This window comes from Strix aluco, chromosome 19, assembly GCF_031877795.1.
Source record: "Strix aluco isolate bStrAlu1 chromosome 19, bStrAlu1.hap1, whole genome shotgun sequence".
Taxonomy (NCBI): domain Eukaryota; kingdom Metazoa; phylum Chordata; class Aves; order Strigiformes; family Strigidae; genus Strix; species Strix aluco.
Window position 1 is genome coordinate 4,775,591 of NC_133949.1, and position 21,144 is coordinate 4,796,734.

General features: G+C 42.8%; 1 protein-coding gene across 7 annotated transcripts in view; it reads left to right on the forward strand.

Annotated features, from left to right (window-relative positions):
• Nucleotides 1–21,144, forward strand: part of LOC141932333 (S-adenosyl-L-methionine-dependent tRNA 4-demethylwyosine synthase TYW1-like) — a 110,867-nt gene that overhangs the window by 22,446 nt on the left and 67,277 nt on the right. For all 7 annotated transcript variants that reach the window (XM_074845753.1, XM_074845756.1, XM_074845754.1 and 4 more), the window contains 2 exons: nucleotides 9,192–9,244; nucleotides 11,855–11,973. In XM_074845753.1, the coding sequence (XP_074701854.1) occupies nucleotides 9,192–9,244; nucleotides 11,855–11,973 (172 nt within the window). The remainder of the gene's footprint in view (nucleotides 1–9,191; nucleotides 9,245–11,854; nucleotides 11,974–21,144) is intronic.

Below are 21,144 nucleotides of genomic sequence, written 5' to 3' on the forward strand. Positions count from 1 at the left end.
GTTGCCTGGTTGCAAATACCTTTATAAAAGATTCACTGTAATAGTTGCTTTTTAAAGTTGTAGGAAATCTTGTGGGAAAACGCTGATTCTCTTTCCATCAGTGTTCAGTCATGCATAAAATACAAATACAGTGCAAACTATGTAGTGCCTCCAAGTAACAAATACAGCAGGAGAGAGAGGCTGACAGCTGAAGGATTTGGCTGTGTTATATTTACAGTGGTACCATTTTGCTGTGTTAATGCTTTAATAATTTCATCTATTTAGGCAGATACCATGAAATAACCTGAAAATAGACGCAAACTTTTCATATTAATGTTTCCTGTGGTGATTAGTAGATACAGCCTAACATTTGCTTTCTGCTGTTGCTTGTAAATTCTTGAAACAATCCCTTCCAGGCTGAAAGTTTTTTTTTGCTTGGCCTGGGCCAGCAGGATTTTGCACATGGTGAAGTCTGCCTTTCCAGAGCTCGTGATTCTTCAGGAAGTGGATTTAAATCCTCCTTTAGCTTTAGAGGGAGTCTCAGGCTGCTGTTTTTAATAGGAAAGGTGACTGTAAAAAAACCCAGTGTGAATCCATGGGGGTTCCTACAGTGCCCCCTGTATCAGCTGTGCTTGTTTTAAGAGTACAAAATATAGACCATTTTTTACATTTTCCTGCTGCTGTAAAGTCAGTACAGCAATAGCACAGACCTGTGCTCTGTTCAGGTTGTTAACCATTGTTAGTCTTAACCGCTCTTTGATTTGCCAAACGTTTTATTGATAGTGATGGTCAAAGTAAGCCAAACAAATTGTCGTGCTGAGTAAGAAGGCAAAGGGTGGCAGTTGGTGGAATCATGTTTTCACTGCAGCTGATTTCTTGAAATATTTGGAGGTCAAACATGATGTTGCACAGTGACAGCCAGCTTCATCATCCCTATCAAGTTAGTCGTATTTAGCAGTGCTTCAGGCCAGCTTTGACGTGCTTCTCTTAAATGTGCAGGAATAAAACAGAGAAAAAACAAACTCAAACCCCTGAAGAGCTGATTGTTTGCTTAGGAGATTCCAAGGACCTGGATTTCTTAAACTGCTCATACCGTGAATTTCCAACATGCTCTTTGCTTTGTTCTTTTCTACTGTAGCATTAATAAAACTGTGCTTCTCATGGGAGTGGATTAATGAAACCCAAAGACTGACCCCACTAACATTGTATAGATTATTCTATTGTGACTCTGCTAGCACAGGTACAGTTTTGCTGCAGTCCAGTTGGATTGTTCTGTCTTACTGGTTAAGTGAGCCTACAATTTAGCACCAGGGTGTCCAGGATATCTCTATTTTACTTGTATCCAAAGGGAAGTGGTATGAGGAGACAGCTTGTGTCTGAAATAGTGTGGGCTGCTTCAGTAACCACTTACTTTCATGCTTTGACTTCACGGTTGATATAAAGATGTACTTTGATCTATGTTTTTCAGTGTGTATGGGCAATCAAGAGGCTGACTTCAGAAAAATCTTGAAGACTGGGCTTTTCAAGTGCTTACCAGCCTTGTTTTTAAAAGTACTTGGTGGCTTTTGCTGTCCATTCTTGGACTGAGGTTTCCAGTGCCTGTAGCTCTGAGCTTTTCTGACCATCTCAGCTTGGCTCGCTGTGCTGAGGTTTTTGAGCATCCAGACTTCAAAAATGAGATCCACTGTGCAGAGATACTGCACAGAGATCGGTGCTGCTGGATGTATACTTTTGCAGGCTGTGTGCTGAAATGTTTGCATGCATCTCTGGGATTCAGTGTGCTTTATGTATAGCTATTAAACTCCAGGTGGCACTAGCAACTCGCAGCTGGGTCAGGGATTAGTAACACTGGTGCACTCCCTGAAACCACAGAATGCAAATACTGGCCATGGCAAGATTAAAATTTAGTTTGCAAAATAGCAAATTATTTTTAGTAAGCAGAATAAATACAACAACCAAAACCAGGTAAAGTTAAGCCTACTAAACTTTCTTGCAGTTCCTTAGAAAATATCTGTGTAAATAAACAGCGAATACACAGTTAAAGGGGAAGAATCCAAGAAGCAGAAGATGCTGAAGTCCCACAGTGTGGAAGCTGCCAAGAGCTGGTGGTGAGCTGACTGCAGTACTAATTTGCTGGCACAGATGTAGTGGCTTATCAGGAGCAGAGTAGATGGTGAAAGTTCGGTTTTGCAGGCCTGATTCTTCCCTCATGTAGTTACTGGAGCTGGTAGAATTAGCCCTTGTATAGCAGAGGAAAATAAGCATAAATGCAGTTATATTTGAAGTGCATCCTTTTTTTTTTTTTTAGTTTTGGAAGGACTTGGGGAGAGTATTGGTCTTTGAAATTAGGTCTATTAAGCTGGAACAAAATACAAGATATATTCAGGCAAGGATAAAATTTGCTGTCCTTTGTAACATGACACTCTTCCTAAGCAAGGGGACAGTTTTTACAAATAGAAATACAGAAAAGGAAATGTGCCCAGAATGACTGAAAGAGTGACTCAGACATGAACAAAAAAGATGATCTTGTCTGTAGCAACTTGTAGTTCTGTCTGTTACTCTGTGTATTTGTTCTGGGTGCTTGAGGAAGAGAGTCGTACAGGCTGGCTGCCTTCTTCCACTTGAAACTTTTCAGCCAAAGTTGACACTGATGTACAGTTCTTAAAGATGTTAAATTCCTGCAGATTTCTTGAATTTTCCTATGAATAGAGGCTGAGGCTCTTCCTCCTCACTGAATGTCCCGACCTCCAAGTTATGACCCGTCCTGTTTGGCCAGCTGGTTACTGCTGATTGGCAAGGAGGAGATTTTAGGCTAGGCATACACTTGCTGTCTCCTGCCCAGCCATCAGGCCAGCCAAAACGGGTAGAAGATGCAAGGGGAGCTGGAGATACGAGGCAGGGCTACACTGGAGGGACCCAAAGGTCCTCTGTTGGAGAGCAGGGGAGAGCCCATGGTCCTGGCAGTGGAGCTGAGGCAGTGCATGTTTGTGGGGAAGCTGGTGGCTCTGCGAGGCAGCCTGTTCAAAAGTGCCATCATGTTTTCTTTTATTCTGCCTACTTTGCAGCTGGAGAGTGAGTTGGCTGTGCTTTCCTCCTCAGTGCAGCTTGTGTCTTCCTAACCTCCCAGACAGACGCAGGGATCCTTTTGCTGTTCAGAACATTTGAGGGGCTTTTATCTTGCAGGTCTTTATCTTGGATGCAGTGTCTGAGAGCAGTTGGAAGGTGACTTCTGAAGATGGCTGGTTAGTTCTGTTTTCTTAGGATTGTTCTGGTGGATGGTGATGGATGTTTGCTTGCCAAGCTCCAAAGATCTCTTTTTTGGGAGTAGGGGAGCTGTTTTCTTGGGATGGCAAAGCCATGTAGAAGTTAGTGAAACTACTCGGGCTGAGGGGCAGACATCCTTTCTCCATCTCGCCTTGGGTTCTTGAGAACTTGCAGTTGATTTGGGGGTTGGATTAAAATAGAGTGGGCTGCTGTGTTGTTGATGCCCATGGCATCACTTCTATAAGACATGTTTTGCTGTGGTTGCTACTAGTGGAGGTCACCAACATGTCGTGTTCATGGCAAACATTTTGCAACTGCTCAGCAAATGGTCTGGCTTAACACATTGCTCTTTGTCAAAGGTGCCAGATACAGAAGGCTTTTCTTCTGGCTTTTCTCCAGTATTAGTTGATGTAGGTGAAAATATCAGTAGTCTCTGTGGCTGTTTTTGTTAAAGGCATAGTTTGATGAGAAATTATGTGTTTGAATATTGGAGGCTTTACATTCCTACTGCCCAGGCTGTTCTGTGCTGCAAAGGAAAAGGCGCTCTTGGATTAAAAGGGACATCTGGGTTTAAATAAGAAGCCAGATTTTAAGAATTTTTAGCTCTTATGATCAGCTGTTGAGGCTGGAATTCATTATAGCTATTGGCATTCCCACCCTTGACCTTTGCCAGTCTCATTTTCTTGATGCTAGGTTAGGCTTGGTTTGCCTGCTGAAGCAGCTGTATTTCTTTCACTAACCTTAGTAGGCTTTTACTATGTGTTGACAATATTCAAGATGTTTGTTGTGTGTATCATGAAGAGGAACTGAAGCAGCATTTCAGTAGCTCCACTGAAAGGCCAAACTTGCCATCAATTTTGGAATGACAGGGTTTTTGTATACAAGGTACAGTCCTGAAATCCTTTCTCATGTCCTCACTCCTACTTTGAGTTCATGAAAGCAAGTCCTTCTACAAATCATGAGCTTTTTATACTTTTTAAGAGCGCTTTCCTCTTTTTTCAAAAAAGAGAAACCCTAAAGTAGGTCTTGATGGGCTTGGCAAGGGTTTCTTCAAGATTGAGCAGTGCTAGGAATGAAACTGGAGGCTTCTCCTATCGTGCTTGGGCAATCAGAAAAATTCCACTGCCCAGATTCCACTTCTTTCTGTATTTGTATAAAATACTGATAGAATTTGAACAGGTTCCTTTCACCAATGGCATTTCTTTTTTTTTTTTTTTTTTTCCTTATTTTGTAGCTTTAGTCAGAACATTCTTTTGGGCAGTGGCTCAAGTGCAGTAGTTGTGTTACAACTATCAAAATGGCCCTTAAAGTGGTGGTGATGGATTACTGCTGTGTTGGTGACCTTCAGCTCTGGCCTTTTTAAACTGCACTCTTGCAAAATGGCAGGAAATTGGAAACTTTTTTTCGTGTAAACATTCTCCAAGTGTGAAGTTCCCTTTTCTGCACTGAGTTTCAGCTGTAACAGATAATCATTGCTTCAAACCAGAGGGCTTTTATTTAAGGAGATTGCTTGATGGAACCACATGGATTTGTCAGCTGTATATTACTCTTGGAAGAAAAGCCTTCTGAAAGTCATTTGAGTTTGTGAAGCACAATGTGACATCGGATTGGCTTTTACTAAGTTTACAGTGACTGCACTCTTGGAGAAGGATGGCTAAGTCTTTTTTTTTTTTTTTTGTACTTTTTGGGGATTTTTCAACCACTGATCTACTTCATTCTTTTGTAATTAAATCTTTTGCTTTGTGCTTTCAAAGTCCTCTGCTGAAGCAAGCTTTTGGTGGTGTGGAGAGCTGAACTGGAAGTTGTCTTTGGGTTTTCATCCAAATTTTGCCATGTTGGGATAGTCAGCAATCTTTGAAAGCTGTTCAGCATGGCTGTCCTACAGATGCATTTTTTCAGACTGTGCAGATATGACGCTGCTTCTGATATGGGCAATTGTAGTTGCAGAAATTTGTTTTATCTGTTCTGCTTTCAAAATTAAAGTAGCATAATTGGTCACAAATGCACGTAATTCATCCACATTCAGGAGGTTAGAAAGACTTGGTATGTGTATGGCACTGGTAAACTAGCAAAGCCACAACCAGAATACTTTGTTATCCTGGAATGTGACATGAGTATATGGACAGCAGTGTCCTGTTTCAGTGGTGGAGAGCTCAGTAGGGTTGCTTGATGAATTCTTTGAATTTCAGAGAATGGGCTTTTAAAACTATTATTTACATGATAGAGTCAAAATGCTGCAATGTAGTTCTAAACCGTTACAGAACAGTTTTGCCCCAGACAATGGAGCAGTCACCATCTGTGATGCTGGCCATCTCTTAGGTTGGAAGTCTGTGGTCTATTAAACTGCAGTTGGATCGTCAGGGCAAGCAATCGCTCAATGTTTATCAGCCTAGTGTTATTGCCTGATAACAGTCATTTCATCCAAAAGCTTGTTTAAAAGCTTAATTCATGTCTTATTATAGTAAAAAATGACCATTTCAGTGAAGTTTGGCAGGCTTTTAGGTCATTCAGAATTTATCACCTAGAGAAGGATCAACTAATACACAGACTTCAGATTAGAAGTTCTTGTGCCTTTAGTCAGGAGTTGAGCTGATTACTATAAGCCTGCTTATAATTTAAGGAATCCTTTGAGTATTAGGCTGTAGAAATAAATGGATTGTTTTTGTTCAGCCTTAGTGTCTGAAGATCCATAGGGACTGGGAGCAGAGTCCCATCAAGACAACACACTGCATTGTTTGGAAGGTGTTCTATACAAACATTCACTTATTGCTTTGCCTTAAGAGCAAAGAAGTGAATGTGTTCACGGGGAGTCCTGGCATACATAGGTGCAGACTTCTGGGCCATCAGTAAGATTCGAATCACCCACGACTTGCCTTGGCAGAGCCATGGTGACATTGTGTCAAAGCTGATGGAAGAAGTGAGCTAGCCTGAGCTTTCAAAAGGGTTGTTCAGCAGAAGGTGTGATGTGGAAACAACAGAGAAGACCCTCGGACCGGTTCTTGAACACACTGTCTCACATGTTTAGTTTGAAACTTAGCACTGCTTGGCTCTTGCTTAACCCTTTGTACTTTCTTTTAGCCTGACCTGGTTTGCTGCCTGTGTTACTACAGCAGTAAAGCAAGTGCTTGAAGAAACAGGCTTCACAGAGGTGGAAAGACTGCTCACCTGGAGTAGATGTGTAAAAAGTGTTCAGCCTTTGGTCACTGATATTTTATTGAATTCCCAAGTCTGAAAAAGCATAGCATGGCTAGTATTCGCTGCTGATGGCTTAGCAGGGTATCCAGACTTTCTACCAGAGTTAGCTACGTGGTGAAGACCTGAGTTCAACAGCTTCATACAGTGGTTTTAAGAAGTTCTGCAAGTATAGGCTGTTTCTTCTTGTAACCATAGCTGTGACTCCTGGCAGCAGCAAACAAGATGAGTAAACCTCTTCTCATCACTAAAGCTGGCTGAAGTTTTTAAGACACTGTTTTGATGTTGAACATGTACAGTTTTCTTGGCCTTTAAAGGAAGCTGTGGGCGCTCCACATGGTGGAAGTTGATTTAAGTAACTTAAGAGAAAATGCTGCAGCTTTGGGCTCCGGAGCTTGGCACCTTGCTCAGTTTAGCTGCTTCCTCTCTTCCCTCAGACAACTCAGTAGCAGATCTGGGCAAGCATGTCCTATTTCCAATTTAATTTTAATCTAAAACCCATTTTAAAGCAGCCATATTACTTCTACTGACAAGTGATCTGTGAGAGAATAATCTTACATGAATGCTTCTTGCTGGATTCTGAAAAATGGAAAAATAAGGCTAGGGCTTGGATAGCTGTGTTAGAGGGAGGAGTGCAGCACCCTTTTCGATGCTTGTCAGGAAATACTGTAAGGACACAAATTTTAGCAGCACAGGGAGGTCTCTGAGATTAGACCTTGCCTGTTTGCAAAAAAATGCTGAAGAAATAGGCAGGACAGACCCAGGCTGGGAGAGTTGATGTGATGCGGCCAAATGCAGTTGTGCGTGCTTGGCTGTGCCTTTGACAAGTGACAGTCAGAAGTTGCCACAAGGTCTTCTGGGTCTCTTCCAGCCATAGATAAAGGTGTCCCCAATATTGCAGGTGGCTTTGGAGTCTATCAGTACCATGTCAGAAGTGCTGATGAGGGTTCTCCAGGAAAGGACTGGATGATCTGCTCAGTGAAATACTGAGGCTTTTTGGCTTGCAGCAGTTCATTCTTCCTTGCTATGTGGGGGGTTATTCATTTAGGGAGGAAAATGTTAAAATATTGTCCATTCGCACAGAGCTGGAGGGGGAGAGGGAGCTCAGGACATGGGAGCAGCCTGACATTGATGTCCCCAAAGCCTCACTTAATCTGGCAATTGGCCCCTTTGCCATCTAACAGCGTGTCCCTGCTGCTTGCTCCTGCCAGCCACCTCCCCTGTGCTGGCCCAAGTGTACAGTCTCCTGGAGAGTCACTTCAGGGAACTGCTCAGGCTAAAATTGTGTATGTCTGAACTGCCCAGCAAGGTCAGAGCCAGCACGGTGAGACGGGAGCAAACATCAGGTGATGAAGAAAGCGGAGACTGGGCAGATCTGTGCTGGGTTTAAGTGGCAGAGTAACTAGAGCAGCGTGCTCTAGGGGCTGTATGATTCCTTGTTAGCCGTGTGTGCCTTCACACGGTTTAATTTTTAGCTGTTGTAGCATCTGCTGTCACTGCAGTTCCTGACTGGCTCGGTGTCCTTGGAGGTGTGGGGGACTTTGGGGCACAGTCACACTCCCCTGGGATCTCGCTGTGTGAGAGGCGCATGGTAACATATGAGCAGGGCAGGGTAATTCTGCAGTTTCTCGTAGGAGGTGAAGGCCAGTTCTTCTGCTGAGCAGAAGGCTTTTTTGCCTATTCATGCTGGTTGGCCGGAAGGAGACTTGATACCTAAAATTTGATTTTTTTTTTTTTTTTTTTTTCCTTGAAAGTGTTAATATAAACATCAGCCTAAAGCAGCTAGTTGAGATGTGCTGGGTTTGGGGACAACCAGGCCATTGATGTATAAATGCTACTGTGTGAATGACACAGTGAGGCTTCTCAAATCCCTCTTATTTTTATGCTGATTTTGAAGTGACTTTTAATCCTTCAGACATATTGGTCTCTAAGCACTTTTTCAAAGAGGGGAAAAACCTAACTCAAGCAGTTTGGGTAATAATAGTACTTAGTGCTTAACGAACGTTGTGGAATTAATCCCTCTGGACCAATAAATTTAAATGAAATTGTGTTGATCTTGGCTGGGGACCAGGGTAGTGATGTGAAATCAGCTTTATTTCAGGCATGGAGGAGCTGTTCCCTTGCTGTGGCTCCACCACAGCCAGTGGAGATGGAATTTGTGAACCTGTGAAGTTTGGGTTCAAGCTGAGCCCTGCATTTCAGTTATCTTCCTCTGCCCTCAGCTGCAGTGGGAATCAGATGTTGTCCTCCAGGCCCAGTCAGATGTTCCAAGGAGCAGTGGGAATTAGATCTCCTTGGTTCTGGTGAAGAGTCTGTTCTAGGGTGATGGCTTAGGGCCAGGGAGATCCTTCTGGTTCCCTGTCCCGCTCCCTCCCATGTACTGTCCCTTGGGCTTAGTGAGATGTTCCACATCTCTGGGCTAGACTTGTTAGTCTGCCATCCTGTTACATGGAGAAGTCTTCTGGCTCTCCCCATTGATTCAAACAAGACTGAGCAACATTAAATCTGCCATTAAGAGAAAACATTTCAAGATGGCCAAAGTCCCTTGGGTGGCCGTGGCCTTTGCGCTGATGTGCAGGCTCCCAGAATCAAATGTGGGTGGGCACTGACATCTTGTTGGTAGTGTCACCTTCGGGCCACTGGGGAAGAGCAGCATTGAGACTGTGATGCTTAAATATTGTGTACCAATTGGTATGTTTTGTGTATCAATTATTGCAGGTTAAAATCAATTGTTTGATTAATTTTTTTATTTTCAGGTTACAAACTGATTGGAAGCCATTCTGGGGTGAAGCTCTGCCGATGGACGAAGGTATGCTCTCTTTTCTCATTTTATAAATTAAAAAAAAAAACAACTAGAGACTTAGGTGTTACAATTTCCAGATGAAATATTCTTTTAAGATGTGATATTACTTGCATGAAAACAAATTTCATCTTCCTAGCTGTAGCTTTGCATTTCAAGCTATTAAAATCCCGCTGCGAAGAGGGAGAATGCGACCACGGCAAAGAGCTGGGAGCATAATTTTCTGTTGTTTTTCCTGTTATTCTCCTGTCTGCTAAAATATCTCCTGCCTACTGAAATATATGGCAGGAGCAGAACACCGCAGAGAAAAGTGGGAAGGTTACGTCACCAGTGTGAGGTCTTCTGAAACAAAGATAACACAGTCCATCATTACACACGAATGGGCACACAAGGGCATTTGAACCTGTTGATCTGTGATGGATATATCTGGTTCACGACAGGCAGTGCTCCTCTACTGGCTTTCAGCATTTGTCAAGTAAGATTTGGATAGCGAGGCAACTGTCACTTGTTAATGCTAGGACTTTTTAAAAATTACTGCGGGAGTGTGTGTGTGTACGTATATAGTTGTGTATAATATGTCTGTGTGTGTGTATATACACATATATGTGGAAAAGTCATCCTCCAAGCCCTGCAGTTGTGTATTATAGGCTATGTAAACCAGTAGCTTTTCAAGTCGTCTGTAGAATTAAAAAATTCCCAGCAGAGGCGCAGAGTCTTGTAGAACAAACTTCAGCCACTTCAGGATGTTTGTTGTTTTGGTTGACCTTTGCAGGTCCCCGAGAAGTGAAGAAGTTGAAAGGTGGTCTGTAACGTTACTCCCCAAATCTGTAACACTGGTATAACATACTAAAGCCTTCAGCGTTCATGGGATGATGAACTATGGGCATCACCACCTCATTAAAATGCCAGCACATCTCTTAATTCTTGTGCTGTGGCAGCGATCAGTTCCTTGGTCTCTCAGCTCTTTTCTGCTGCATGATTAACTTCGTTTATTTTGAAAAGAGCTCTCTGATTGACAGTCACCAAAGTGGGTGGCTGCAGTGAGGTTTTCTTATTGAAATGCCTGGTATCAATGACCTGTTTCATCAAAAGATGTGTTCTTGTGAACAGTTTAAAGAGCCACCACTGTATTGTCATGAATATTTGAGACGTACCGATCTCACTGATGCTTCTGCTGTTTACTCGTACAAATATTTCTCTTCTATCATTTTTAGCATCGGAGAAGGCCATGAAATCTTTAAAGAAAAAGTTGTCAAACTTCATCCGTGGTGTGACTGAGAGAGAAACCCAGAGAACCTATTTTTATTAAAGAACTGGAACTTAATGCAGCACTGTAAAGCCATTTCACAAAATAAATAGCAGCTCTGTGTGCTTAGATAGGACCATACTATTTTTAGCTTAAGCAGGAATTGAATGTAAAGTGTTCTAATAAATTGAGCTGAAATTGGTTACAGACAGTGGCTTTGACTCTGATTCACACCAATACGTGAATATCTTCAGGAGGCTGGCTTGAGATTTGTATCAGCAGAAAGCAGGAGCTAGAAGGATTAGTATTAAGTAGAGTTTCATAGTGATATCTCAGATTAAAATTATTGTGTTCTGGCATATTCTGGAAAAGAGTATAAAACCTGCTGATTCGCCTGTCTTATGAAATCCAAAAAGTAACTTGCTCTCCTAGAATTTGAGTCTCCTGAAATCTCTATTGTTTGAGGAATGGGTAGAATAAACAGCATTTTCCATTTTGTTTAATCTTCCAACTGTATAACCAGACTGTGCATGTGTTAGGGGTTACCTGTTATATCCTTTCCCTGCTGCTTAGTGGAGACTTTCTTTTGGATCACCAGGTAGAGGAAGGTAGGTTACAAGTTACTGTGTCATACTTCAAATTTTCTCTTGAGAGTAGTAAAGATGCTTTCTCACTTATTATTAAACTGAGATAATGAAAGACAGTCTTTGCTCCAAGCAACTTGCATGCTAAATAGGAGTTAAATCCCAGTGGGAAGGCTGCTGTGGCTCTGCTGTGGCGAAAAGTGCAGCGTCCTGCTGGAGCCGCTCACTGGTGTGAATGAGGGTTTATAAGGTCAGGGTATTTATTTAATTTAGTGCTAGAAGAAATACTCTACTAGACAAATGAAAAGAATTGAGTGTTCAGTAGGGCAGCCTTGAAATTGATCCCTGTTACCCTTTAGTGAGCTTTTACAATAATAATTCTTGCAGCTTAAGTGGCTTCACCTGCTTTCTTTTGTTGGCACATTGTTATGCTGGGGTGTTGCAAGTGAGAAGTTATTGATTATGTTAAAGTTTCTCTTTAAAACAGTTGTAAATTTGACCTCATAAATGCCCTTCTTCTGTAAGGGTGTGTATAAACAGTCACACCACACACTGATCTGTGTGTTACGAATGTCTTAAAACAGACTGCATCTGTCACTATTCATACCCGCTCTGCAGCCCTGACCTCGCTTGCGATGTCTGTCACAGGTGACTCTCAACACTGAAGTTACTTGTGACTGAAAACTGCAAATATGCCCAGGGACCAGATTTGAAACCTTTGCACTCAGTTTGGTTGCAGCTGCTGTGTTCTAACTTTCCTGGTACTTGTATGTGTCTCTCTGCTGTTAGTCGATGCTTCGAGGCCGAGGAGGCTGCTACAAACACACGTTTTATGGAATCGAGAGCCATCGCTGCATGGAGGCCACGCCGAGCCTGGCTTGTGCAAACAAATGCGTCTTTTGCTGGAGGTAAAATGTTGATGCAGTTTTACTTTGGGATAAGGGCTTGGCTCCACTCTGTCCCTGTCCTGTTCCTCAAACCTAGGACAGTGTTACTTATGTGCCCTTTTCACTTGGAAATTGCAGGAGGAGGGGTTTGGAAGGCAGCAGCCTTGCTCGCCATCCCTGCCTGTACTCCTCCCCTTCTGCGAGCTGCTGAGCCTGTGGGTCAGGGCTGGTGGGAGGTGACTGGGTGGGTGGGTTCCACATCTTGGAGGCTGAAGAGGATCTGAGCGCTCCCCAGTGCCACCTTGCCTAGAGCTGTGTCCAGTGCAGCTGGGTCTTGGGCCCCAGCAAGTTCAGAGTAGCTGGGGACCAGTGGAAGGAGGAATCCGGGAGGCAGGAGACAGACACCTCTCCATCTACTGCCCTGCAGTTCCCACTGCTGCCCGTGCTGAGCACTGGGTCAAGGTTTGGTTCCCTCTGGAGATCACTGTCTGGGACTCCCTGTGGCTCTGCTCTGGAGAATATGGGCTGGCTCGTGTTGTGCAAAGCCACCAAGGTGCTAAGTGATATATCTTTGTTTTGAAATTGGACCATTTTTCTTATTTCAAGTACCTTCACCCCCACCAGTTCAGCTGTGTTCTCAATGAGTGAAAAGCGATGACTTAGTAACTGTTGGCTTCCTAGAACAGTAGCTAATAAATGAGTTTCCATTTTAGTCAAGTGACCCCTTTTCTCAGAGGAATTACTTTGCTGTTAATTCTCTAAAGGAAATGAGCTTTGCCTGGATCTGAATTGTGAGCTGCTCTGGCACTGCTTACTCACCAAAATGCTGAGGCTTCTGAGGGAGGTTTTTGCTGGGCTGGGGGAGTGCAGGGTGGAATCAGTGAGAGAGACAGAGAGGCTCAGCAGAAATAAAAGCAGTGACGTGAAAGTGTAGTGAGTGGGAGGATGTGGGGGTTATTTGAGCTCTTTTGTCTTCTACCTTGCTAGCTAATTCATACCTGGGGGGCTGGCTGCCAATAACAGCCATTCCGTCCCTAAGTCGGGGTGTCCAACATCCCAATATTTCCAAAACCAGCTAAACTCGTCAGAGTACCGCTTTCTGTCTTCCCTAGTCTTCAAGTTTTAATGATGCAAATGTTTAATGAGAATATTTAAATGACAGTATCAGTGCAAAAGGACTGCTGTATGTAATGTTGAAGGCGTTTTGAAGCTGTCTCCCATGTTAGTGTTAAGTATTAGTGTTAGACACTGGTCATGCTGTTAAGTTTGCATTTGGGGGTCTATTTCAAAATATTAGTTAGTGCTCTTGATGGGCTTTCATCATATCCTGGCTTGAAAGGACCCAGCAAATGGCATGTTTAATGTGCAAGTTTTGCTGCTTTTCTTCAGAGCAATCTAATGACTGGGAAGAAAAATGTGCTGCTTGGTCTTTTTTTTTTTTTTTCTTTCTCATGTATCAGCTAGCAGTGGTACATATAATTCTGCAGTGGCGACTACTGGTAGGAAGAAGATTGCCATGTATATTAAATTATCCCTCTGTCCCTACACAAAAGGTACATCATAAACAGCAAATAGAAAGCAATAACATCATCAGAATGAGGCATTTTCTTCCAAGCATTGCATTACAGACCATTTAATACTGTTCCCCTTTGAAATGACCCAGCTCAGTATTTCTTAGCAGCAGCAGCCTGTGTCTGGAGTATGGGACTGAATCAGGGAAGTCAAACAAGTGTAAATTGAAAAGTGCAGTAATTGGGATAAATTGCCACGTGTGATACATTCCATGTGCCTCTAACTCATCATCCTGTACCTGTCATTTGTCAGTTTTAGGAGGAATCCTGGAAACAGTAGCCCTAATGATAATGAATGCTAGAATGCTTATTTTACTAATGGTAACAACCCGAATGCAAGGAAACAGCTTTCCAGGGGACTGTGCTGAAAAATGTTCTCATTTATTTACCTTCTGTGAGTGAAATGGGTTGTAGTTATATGATTCTTCTATATGGACTGCAGCTGTCTGTCTTTTCTTCTCAGACCTCTGTTGAGTTGGATGATGTAGGGCTTGGTTTGAGACTCGTCCCAGATGTAAACCAGAACTGCTGCTGAAAGAAGCTTTCTTCATTTTGGTTGCTTTTTCAGATCCTGTGCTTGGACTGCTACAGCATTTGTGTGGCTGTGAGCTGTGCTGGTCAGGTTAATTTGGGGTAGAAAAAAGGGACTTCCGTACCCCCCTCTCCTCCCTACTGATTGCATGTCAGCACAGTTCACAAACCCTGCAGCCAGGGCTATTTATACACTTTTTATTTTAAACCCATCGTGCCTTGCAGAGTCTTAAATCACATGAGACTAAATCTAGAATTGCAGGCACCGGTGGCTGGGTAGGATAAACATGTTACCTTCTTATTAGCAGTTACCATCTGTGCTGTTGGAGACGTATGAAGCAATAGTTTTGATCTACTGTTGACAAAATGTTTTTAATACAGGTTTTATGCCTTGCTGGTCTTGTCGTGCAGCTCTGCACACGAAGTTGCAGATAAGACCATTGTGATTCTTTTTTTCTTGATCTCTTCTTTCAGGATTTTGATATTTGTAGAGCCTGCCAATGTTTCCAACTGCATAACCACCACAGCTCTCCCAGGATTGCTGAGGAAAAGGCCAAGGAGCCTGTTTGTGTTCTCTTCCTCACTTTGGCAAGAAATGCTGTAATTCAGTCGCTTTCCCTGGGAATTGGATGTCATTGTAGTTGGCTGGTTGTGACTGACACATTTTGGCCTTGAACCAGGAATCATGGGTGAAACCAGCATCCAAGCACTCAGAAAGTTAGGAGGTTTTTGTAACAGATGTAGCTTGACTCTGCACTCTCTTCTCCTCCTTGTCCCCGGAGGGTACAACCCTGGTAGATACCAAGCCTGCCAGTACCCTCTTACTGGTGTGACTGCTGGCTAGAGCTTCCCTGCCTCTCCCTGTCAGAGCTGCCTGAGAGTCTGGTGATGCAGGTTTATAATGTGGCAGCTTCTTTGGAGGACAGGAAAAGCAGATTGTTCATTTGTATGGTGTTCCCTTGCCAAGGCAGCAATCATGCTGTGTTGAACTCCTGAGGCTGTTGCATCAAGGGGTGGGGGGGGGTGGGGAACCCTGCACCTTAATCATTGCAACATCCCAAAGTCATAATTCTCCCTACAAAAATAGTCTGTTGCTCTCCATTATTGCTCTCAGCTGGTCTTGCTGTGTTTGTAGTATCTCTTTAGCTTAATTGTCTAAATGGAAATGTGCAAGTGACCAAATCTTTTAATCAATTAGAGCGATTGTGGGGACTGAGGCTTTCTGACACTGTATTGCGGCACAATCACCAGGCAAACCTGATTTGATTATGTTTTCTGGCTGAGTGTCTAAAGCCCAATCAATTATTGTGGAGAGATGGAACAGCTAAATAAGATTTAAATTAATAGGGTTTATTATTTTAGCATCTGAGGAGGCAAATCAGAGTGAAATATCCTGTAAAGCAATTGGTTCATATTTCTTCTTCTGTAACTTTACGATGTTTATACCTGTACTTGAAGGCTTCAGCTTTATCTTGTACAGTAGACAACAGCTGAAGTTCTGTTCAGATATCTAAATAAGTTTCTGGCCAAAAGCCAGTGATCACAGTAAATCCTGCAATATTAAGAGATTAAAAAGTAATAATATCTCATAAGAGAGCTACTTAATAAGGCCATTAAAAAATTAAGAAGAAACTAAAAACATAGATTAAAACAAAAGCTTCCTCTCATTAAGTAACTTAACTCCAGAGGCTAAATTGTTCAGGAAAATGTGAAATACTATGATATCAAAGGAGTTGACACTGCAGGTTTGTAAAACTTGGCACCTGAGCCTGAAAGCTCAGAGTTTCCTTGCATCTCCAGCCACCGGTCCTTGTTCTGCTAATACTCTCTTCTCCCAGTGTTTAAATTTATTTTTTTGTTTACAGAATTAATATGTTGTGACCCAAGGTTCATTGTTTCATTCAGATTTGATTCTTCCCTGGTTTGTTGACCTTTGGGCCTGTCTGTCTTCCAGGAGCTCTTGAAATAACCATATAAATGGGGTGGGGGACAGGACATCATAGGATATATCTAGTTCGTGCCCCTGTCAATGGTAAAAAATGTCTCAGTGCCTTTATGTGCTGCTCTGCCAGCACTGTAATAATTTGAGACGTTTCTAGGAGAAACTGTTAATGTGGTCCATCGGGTGAGAGGAGAGCAGACCCTGGTGGCTGTCTTGTCTGGGTGTGTATGTGCCAGCTCACAGGAGCGTTGGCACTTTGAGGTGCTGGCAGTGCTGTTGGGGCTTGATGTTTGTGCAGGATGGGGTTATATCAGCTGCTCAGACTGTGCAAAGGGGGTGCTGCTCAGGGTGGCTCTCAGAATTACACTGTTTTGCCAAATCGGGCACAGAAGCGTAGGGGTGAGGTCACTGTAAGTGCACATAGTCCCCGAAGTGGTATCTGCCATGTGAGGATTCCCAGTTCACACTGTGCAGTGGGCAGTATTTTCACTCCTGTTTTACAAAAAGGTTATGATAGGAAGAAAAAGTACCCTGCCAGCAACTTACTGGGATTGAAACCTATGCTTTTCATCTTACAGCAGTGTGCATTTTCCTGGTCTTGGACTTACTGAAGGCTTTTGTAGCTGTCATTATTAGTTTACATGTTTATGGCATCAGTAGTGAATATAAGCAGATTATTGGCTGTGAAAGGCTCATGTGTGTCTTGATAGTTACTGCAGGTGGTCGGTGACTTGGTACCCAGTTACAGTAATCAGTAACGTGAAGGAGTGATTATGGGCTCTGAAAGCGAACTTGTACATCTTGACATTCAGGTTAGTTTTGAAATAGTCTTTGAGACTGTGCTGAGCGTGGTTCTGCTGGGGAGGAATGCAATACGTTGACGCAAGCACAGGACAGATTTCTGGGAGGTGCTCAGCATTGTCTGCCTTTCTAGAAACTGTGCCCTTAGAGTTGGGATGTAGTTTTTCAGCATGGGGCATCTTCCATCCTTAAGATTTCAGACGTGTGAGTTAGGAAAGAATCATAGAATCGTTTAGGTTGGAAAAGACCTTTAAGATCATCAGGTCCAACCATAAACCTAACACTGCCAAGCTCACTGCTAAACCATGTCCCTAAGCACCACATCTACACGTCTTTTAAATGCCTCCAGGGATGGTGACTCCACCACTTCCTTGGGCACCCTGTTCCAGTGATGGACAACCCTTTTGGTGAAGAAATGTTTCCTAATATCTAATCTAAACCTCCCCTGGTACAACTTGAGGCTGTTTCCTCTTGCCCTGTCACTTTTTACCTGGGAAAAGGGACTGACACTCACCTCGCTACAACCTCCTTTCAGGGAGTTGTAGAGGGTGATGAGGTCTCCCCTCAGCCTCCTTTTCTCCAGGCTAACCCCCCCCAGTTCCCTCAGCTGCTCCTCATAAGACTTGTGCTGCAGACCCTTCACCAGCCTTATTGCTCTCCCTGGACATGCTCCAGCACCTCCATGTCTTTCTTGTAGTGAGGGGCCCAAAACTAAACCCAGTATTCGGGTGTGGCCTCACCAGAAGTGGGTTCTTCTAAAAATCTTCTGAAGTTCAGTTGTCTCTCAGTTCAGAGGAACTGGCAAAACCAACCTGGACTGAAGTCCTCGCTATGGGTACTGTCATGAGTTGCTGCCAGTGTTGTAATATGACCAAGTAATCTTACAAGGAGAAGACTAAACTTATTTTGATGGAGCAGCTGATGTGAAAAACCTTAGGAAGTTAGTGAGGGTCCAGCTGCAGTGCATTCCCAGTGAAAATACAGAAGTTATTGGTTGATTTGTTTCATCTAAAATTCATCAATTCATTTTGGGCTTTTTCACCTGTTTCTGAAAAATATTTTTCTTTAAGTTGATTTTAAAATATGAAAAAAGTCCAAATTTTCTTTTGAAAATACTGAGTATTTTGTAATTTCTAGAATGAGAATTTTCTTTATGTTCAGATACCCAAACATTTGACTTCAACCTTATTTCCCCAATTTTTTCTTCTCTAAAATTGTTTAAATTTGTCAGCATTTAGGAATAATTCCATGCCTTTTGAAAAGCTTTTTTCCTTTTCCTGAGTTTATTCATAAAAAACCATTATTTTTCTCATTTCTACAGCTAACAAAAGATTGCTTAGAGCAACATGAGAAATAATTGTCTGTTATTTAACAGGAAATTTCTATAGAGACATTGTGTTCCTCAGACAGCAGTCTAGATAGGGATTTTTAAGCTGTTTTTCCTATCAAAACTTCTATAAGAATATTGGGTAAGATAGTGTCAAAAGTTCAACCTCTTCTCCTTTCCCTTTGCCTACAAGGACCAGTGGTGGTCTTGGCGTGAGACGTTCTCAGGAGGTTCATGTTGGCTGTTACCCATCCCAGTGCTGTGTTCTGGGGCTCTCAAACGCCTTTTTAATCCAGTATGTCCTGAGGAACTGGAAGTTAAGAGGGGCTGGGATAGAAATCTTTGCCTCCTGCTAAAGTGGGCATTGCATTTTGGTGTGTTTTGAATCTTTTACATGCATCTCACCAACTTTCAGCTTATTGCTAGTGACTCTGATACTGTCCACCAATTCATCCAACACGCTCTAGGGTGAGCTTAACCATCCTAGTGAAGACACTTCATTCAGTTTAGATATATCTAACCTGTCCTCTTCCTGTCCAGTCTGGCCTCTTCCCATTGCTGTCAGAAGAAAGCAGAAGAAAAGGTGCCAACAGTTTTCTTGTTGTCACAGGGAAACATTCAACATTGTTTGATTGTGCGTTGGACAAGTTTTTTTTCTTGGTCTTCCTCTTTCTCCTCACATCATTATAGGGAAAGTTGTTCTTGTTATTCCTTTTGTATGTCCTTTGCTAGTTGTATCTGATTTTTTTGCCCTGACCTTTGTGATTATGACCCTGTGTTCTTGTGCTTTTCCTCTTATTTTCAGCTGGAGGACTGCAAGGTTGCAGAAGAGCCTGTGATTCTGCCAGATTGGTTTCTTGTTACTCTTCATATCTTTGCTTTTTATTGCTGCAGTTTGCACTTCTGCCTTAATAGGGTTTTAAAAGCTGCCAGTTCTCCTGAACTCTTTTGCCCTTAAACTCTTCTCCTCTGGGATCTCACCCGCTGGTTCTCAGGGTTCACTGAAGTCTGCTTTTTGAACTCTCCTGTTTGTATTCCGCTCTTTCTCTCCTGTCCCTTCCTGGGAACCATGTGCTCTGTCCTTTCATGGTCACTGCCGCCAGCATTTCCTCACCTCCATGTTCCCTACCAGGTATCAACATCAATCAGTTGATCGCTGGAGTAAATGATACTTCATGCCTGTACTGCAGTTCCCCTTAAAGTTTCTCGAAAGACTTCATAACACTAAGCATTGCTCACAGAAGAGAGTGACCATTTGAAGAGGGTATAAAGCAACAGCTGATTTATTAAAAAAATACAGAAGTGATCATGGAGGGGGATGCATTGCCCCACTGAAGCATACACCTTCCCAGAGGTCTGACTGCCAAGGACTCTTTGGTAGGGCTGGCAAATAGTACTGGTAGATCAAAGGTCTGATGAGAATGCAAATGAGGCTGGATTGGAGGCAGTCTTGTTAGCCAGGGAGAGCAGGAGCGAGCTGGGAGCTCCCCATCATGTTCCCTGCAGTCTTGCATTGCTCTGTGGTGGTGGGGTGCTGTGGCAGTGATGGCTTGTCTCTGCAGCATCAAATCAAACCTGTTTCACAGCTGGAATCTCTAATAAAATAAGTTTCCTGGTATGTGTTGTTTTGGGTGAGACTTTTTTGTGCTTGTGTTATTTTGGGAAGGAATACTATGCACAATTACCTGCTCAAGACTTCAGTAGCTGGTGAGGCAGATGATGCAGAGGGTCACAGAGCCTGCAGGGGAACAGGAAGGTGACAGTGAAATTCTGTCTGCCAGGGACTCTGAAACAATCTCAGCAGCCGCAAGACATTTTTTTTTTTTTTCTCCCCCCTATTAGAAGAGAAACTGGTTTTTGCCAAGTAAGCTTCTTTGTAGACATGACATGGTATGTTTATTAAACAGTTAGAATGTGTTAAAAATTCAAGGGCTATTAGAAACTAATAGCTGTCCAGCGTGCTTCAAGAGCCTATTGATTTTCTGCCAACTTACCCTATTAAATATACAAGGTCCAAGTCATGTAGTTAAACATGTAAGAGTTTTATAAATGCCTTCTGTAGTTGGCATTCAGAAAACTTTCCATGTTGGAAGACAAAAAAAGGGAAATTCAAAAAGCAGAGCTGTTTTAGCTTAAAGGATCTTTGAGGTGGTGAAATAGTTTGAGAGCAGCATTTGAATCTTTGCTCTTGAAGTGGATGAAGAAATGTTTGGGCCATAGGGTCAAAACTGATGCTGGGTCTGGAATGTGTGTGTTTTAGCACTGTCAGAGTGTGGAGCTGCAGGTCTTTGTCACTTGGAGAAGTCAGTGGGAGTCTTTTCATTGTCTTCAGTAAACACTGGACCAGCCACTTCATTCTGAGAAAGTGCTTCCCTCTCTTTTCTCCTTTAGTTAAATGCTGGGCATCGTGTCCTAGTGCCTGTGTAGCTGGAAGGCTGAATATGGCAGGTAACCTCACAATCATCTCTGTGGCTGACTTCCAGGGATGATGGAGAGTGGTCGAAGGAAGAGATCAGCTGGTCAGAAAACAGAGTTTCAGGAATATATATTGCTTGATCTTGTTTTAGTGTCCAGAGCTAAGACAGTGCAGAATATGCTGCTCTTCTGATAATAAATTATTCTGAGTTGCAGTAGAATTGGTAGGGGAAAAGTGGAGGAACTTTGGTAGCATATTTTGAAAAAAAAGCCGGAGAAGATGGAGAGAGAACAAGGAGGTGAAAGCACGGAAATTTGTTGATTTTTCTTAGGATGATACTTAAACGCTGAATTATCCCTGTTCAATACCAGGCTAAGTGCAGCAAGGTTAGGGGGAAATTCCTCTCACCAGGGAGAGGTCTGTGCCCTTGTACAGGCTCTCTCTAGGTTGTGTTTGTCCAGGTGTGAGCACGATGGATACCACACCAGTTGCTTGTAACAGTTGATTTGCTGGTCAGGATGCATTTTTTTTCCAGATGATTTACAATGGCTTTGTAACATCCTCTCATGCTAAAGCAATAGGGAATGGGGAGAAACTCCATATA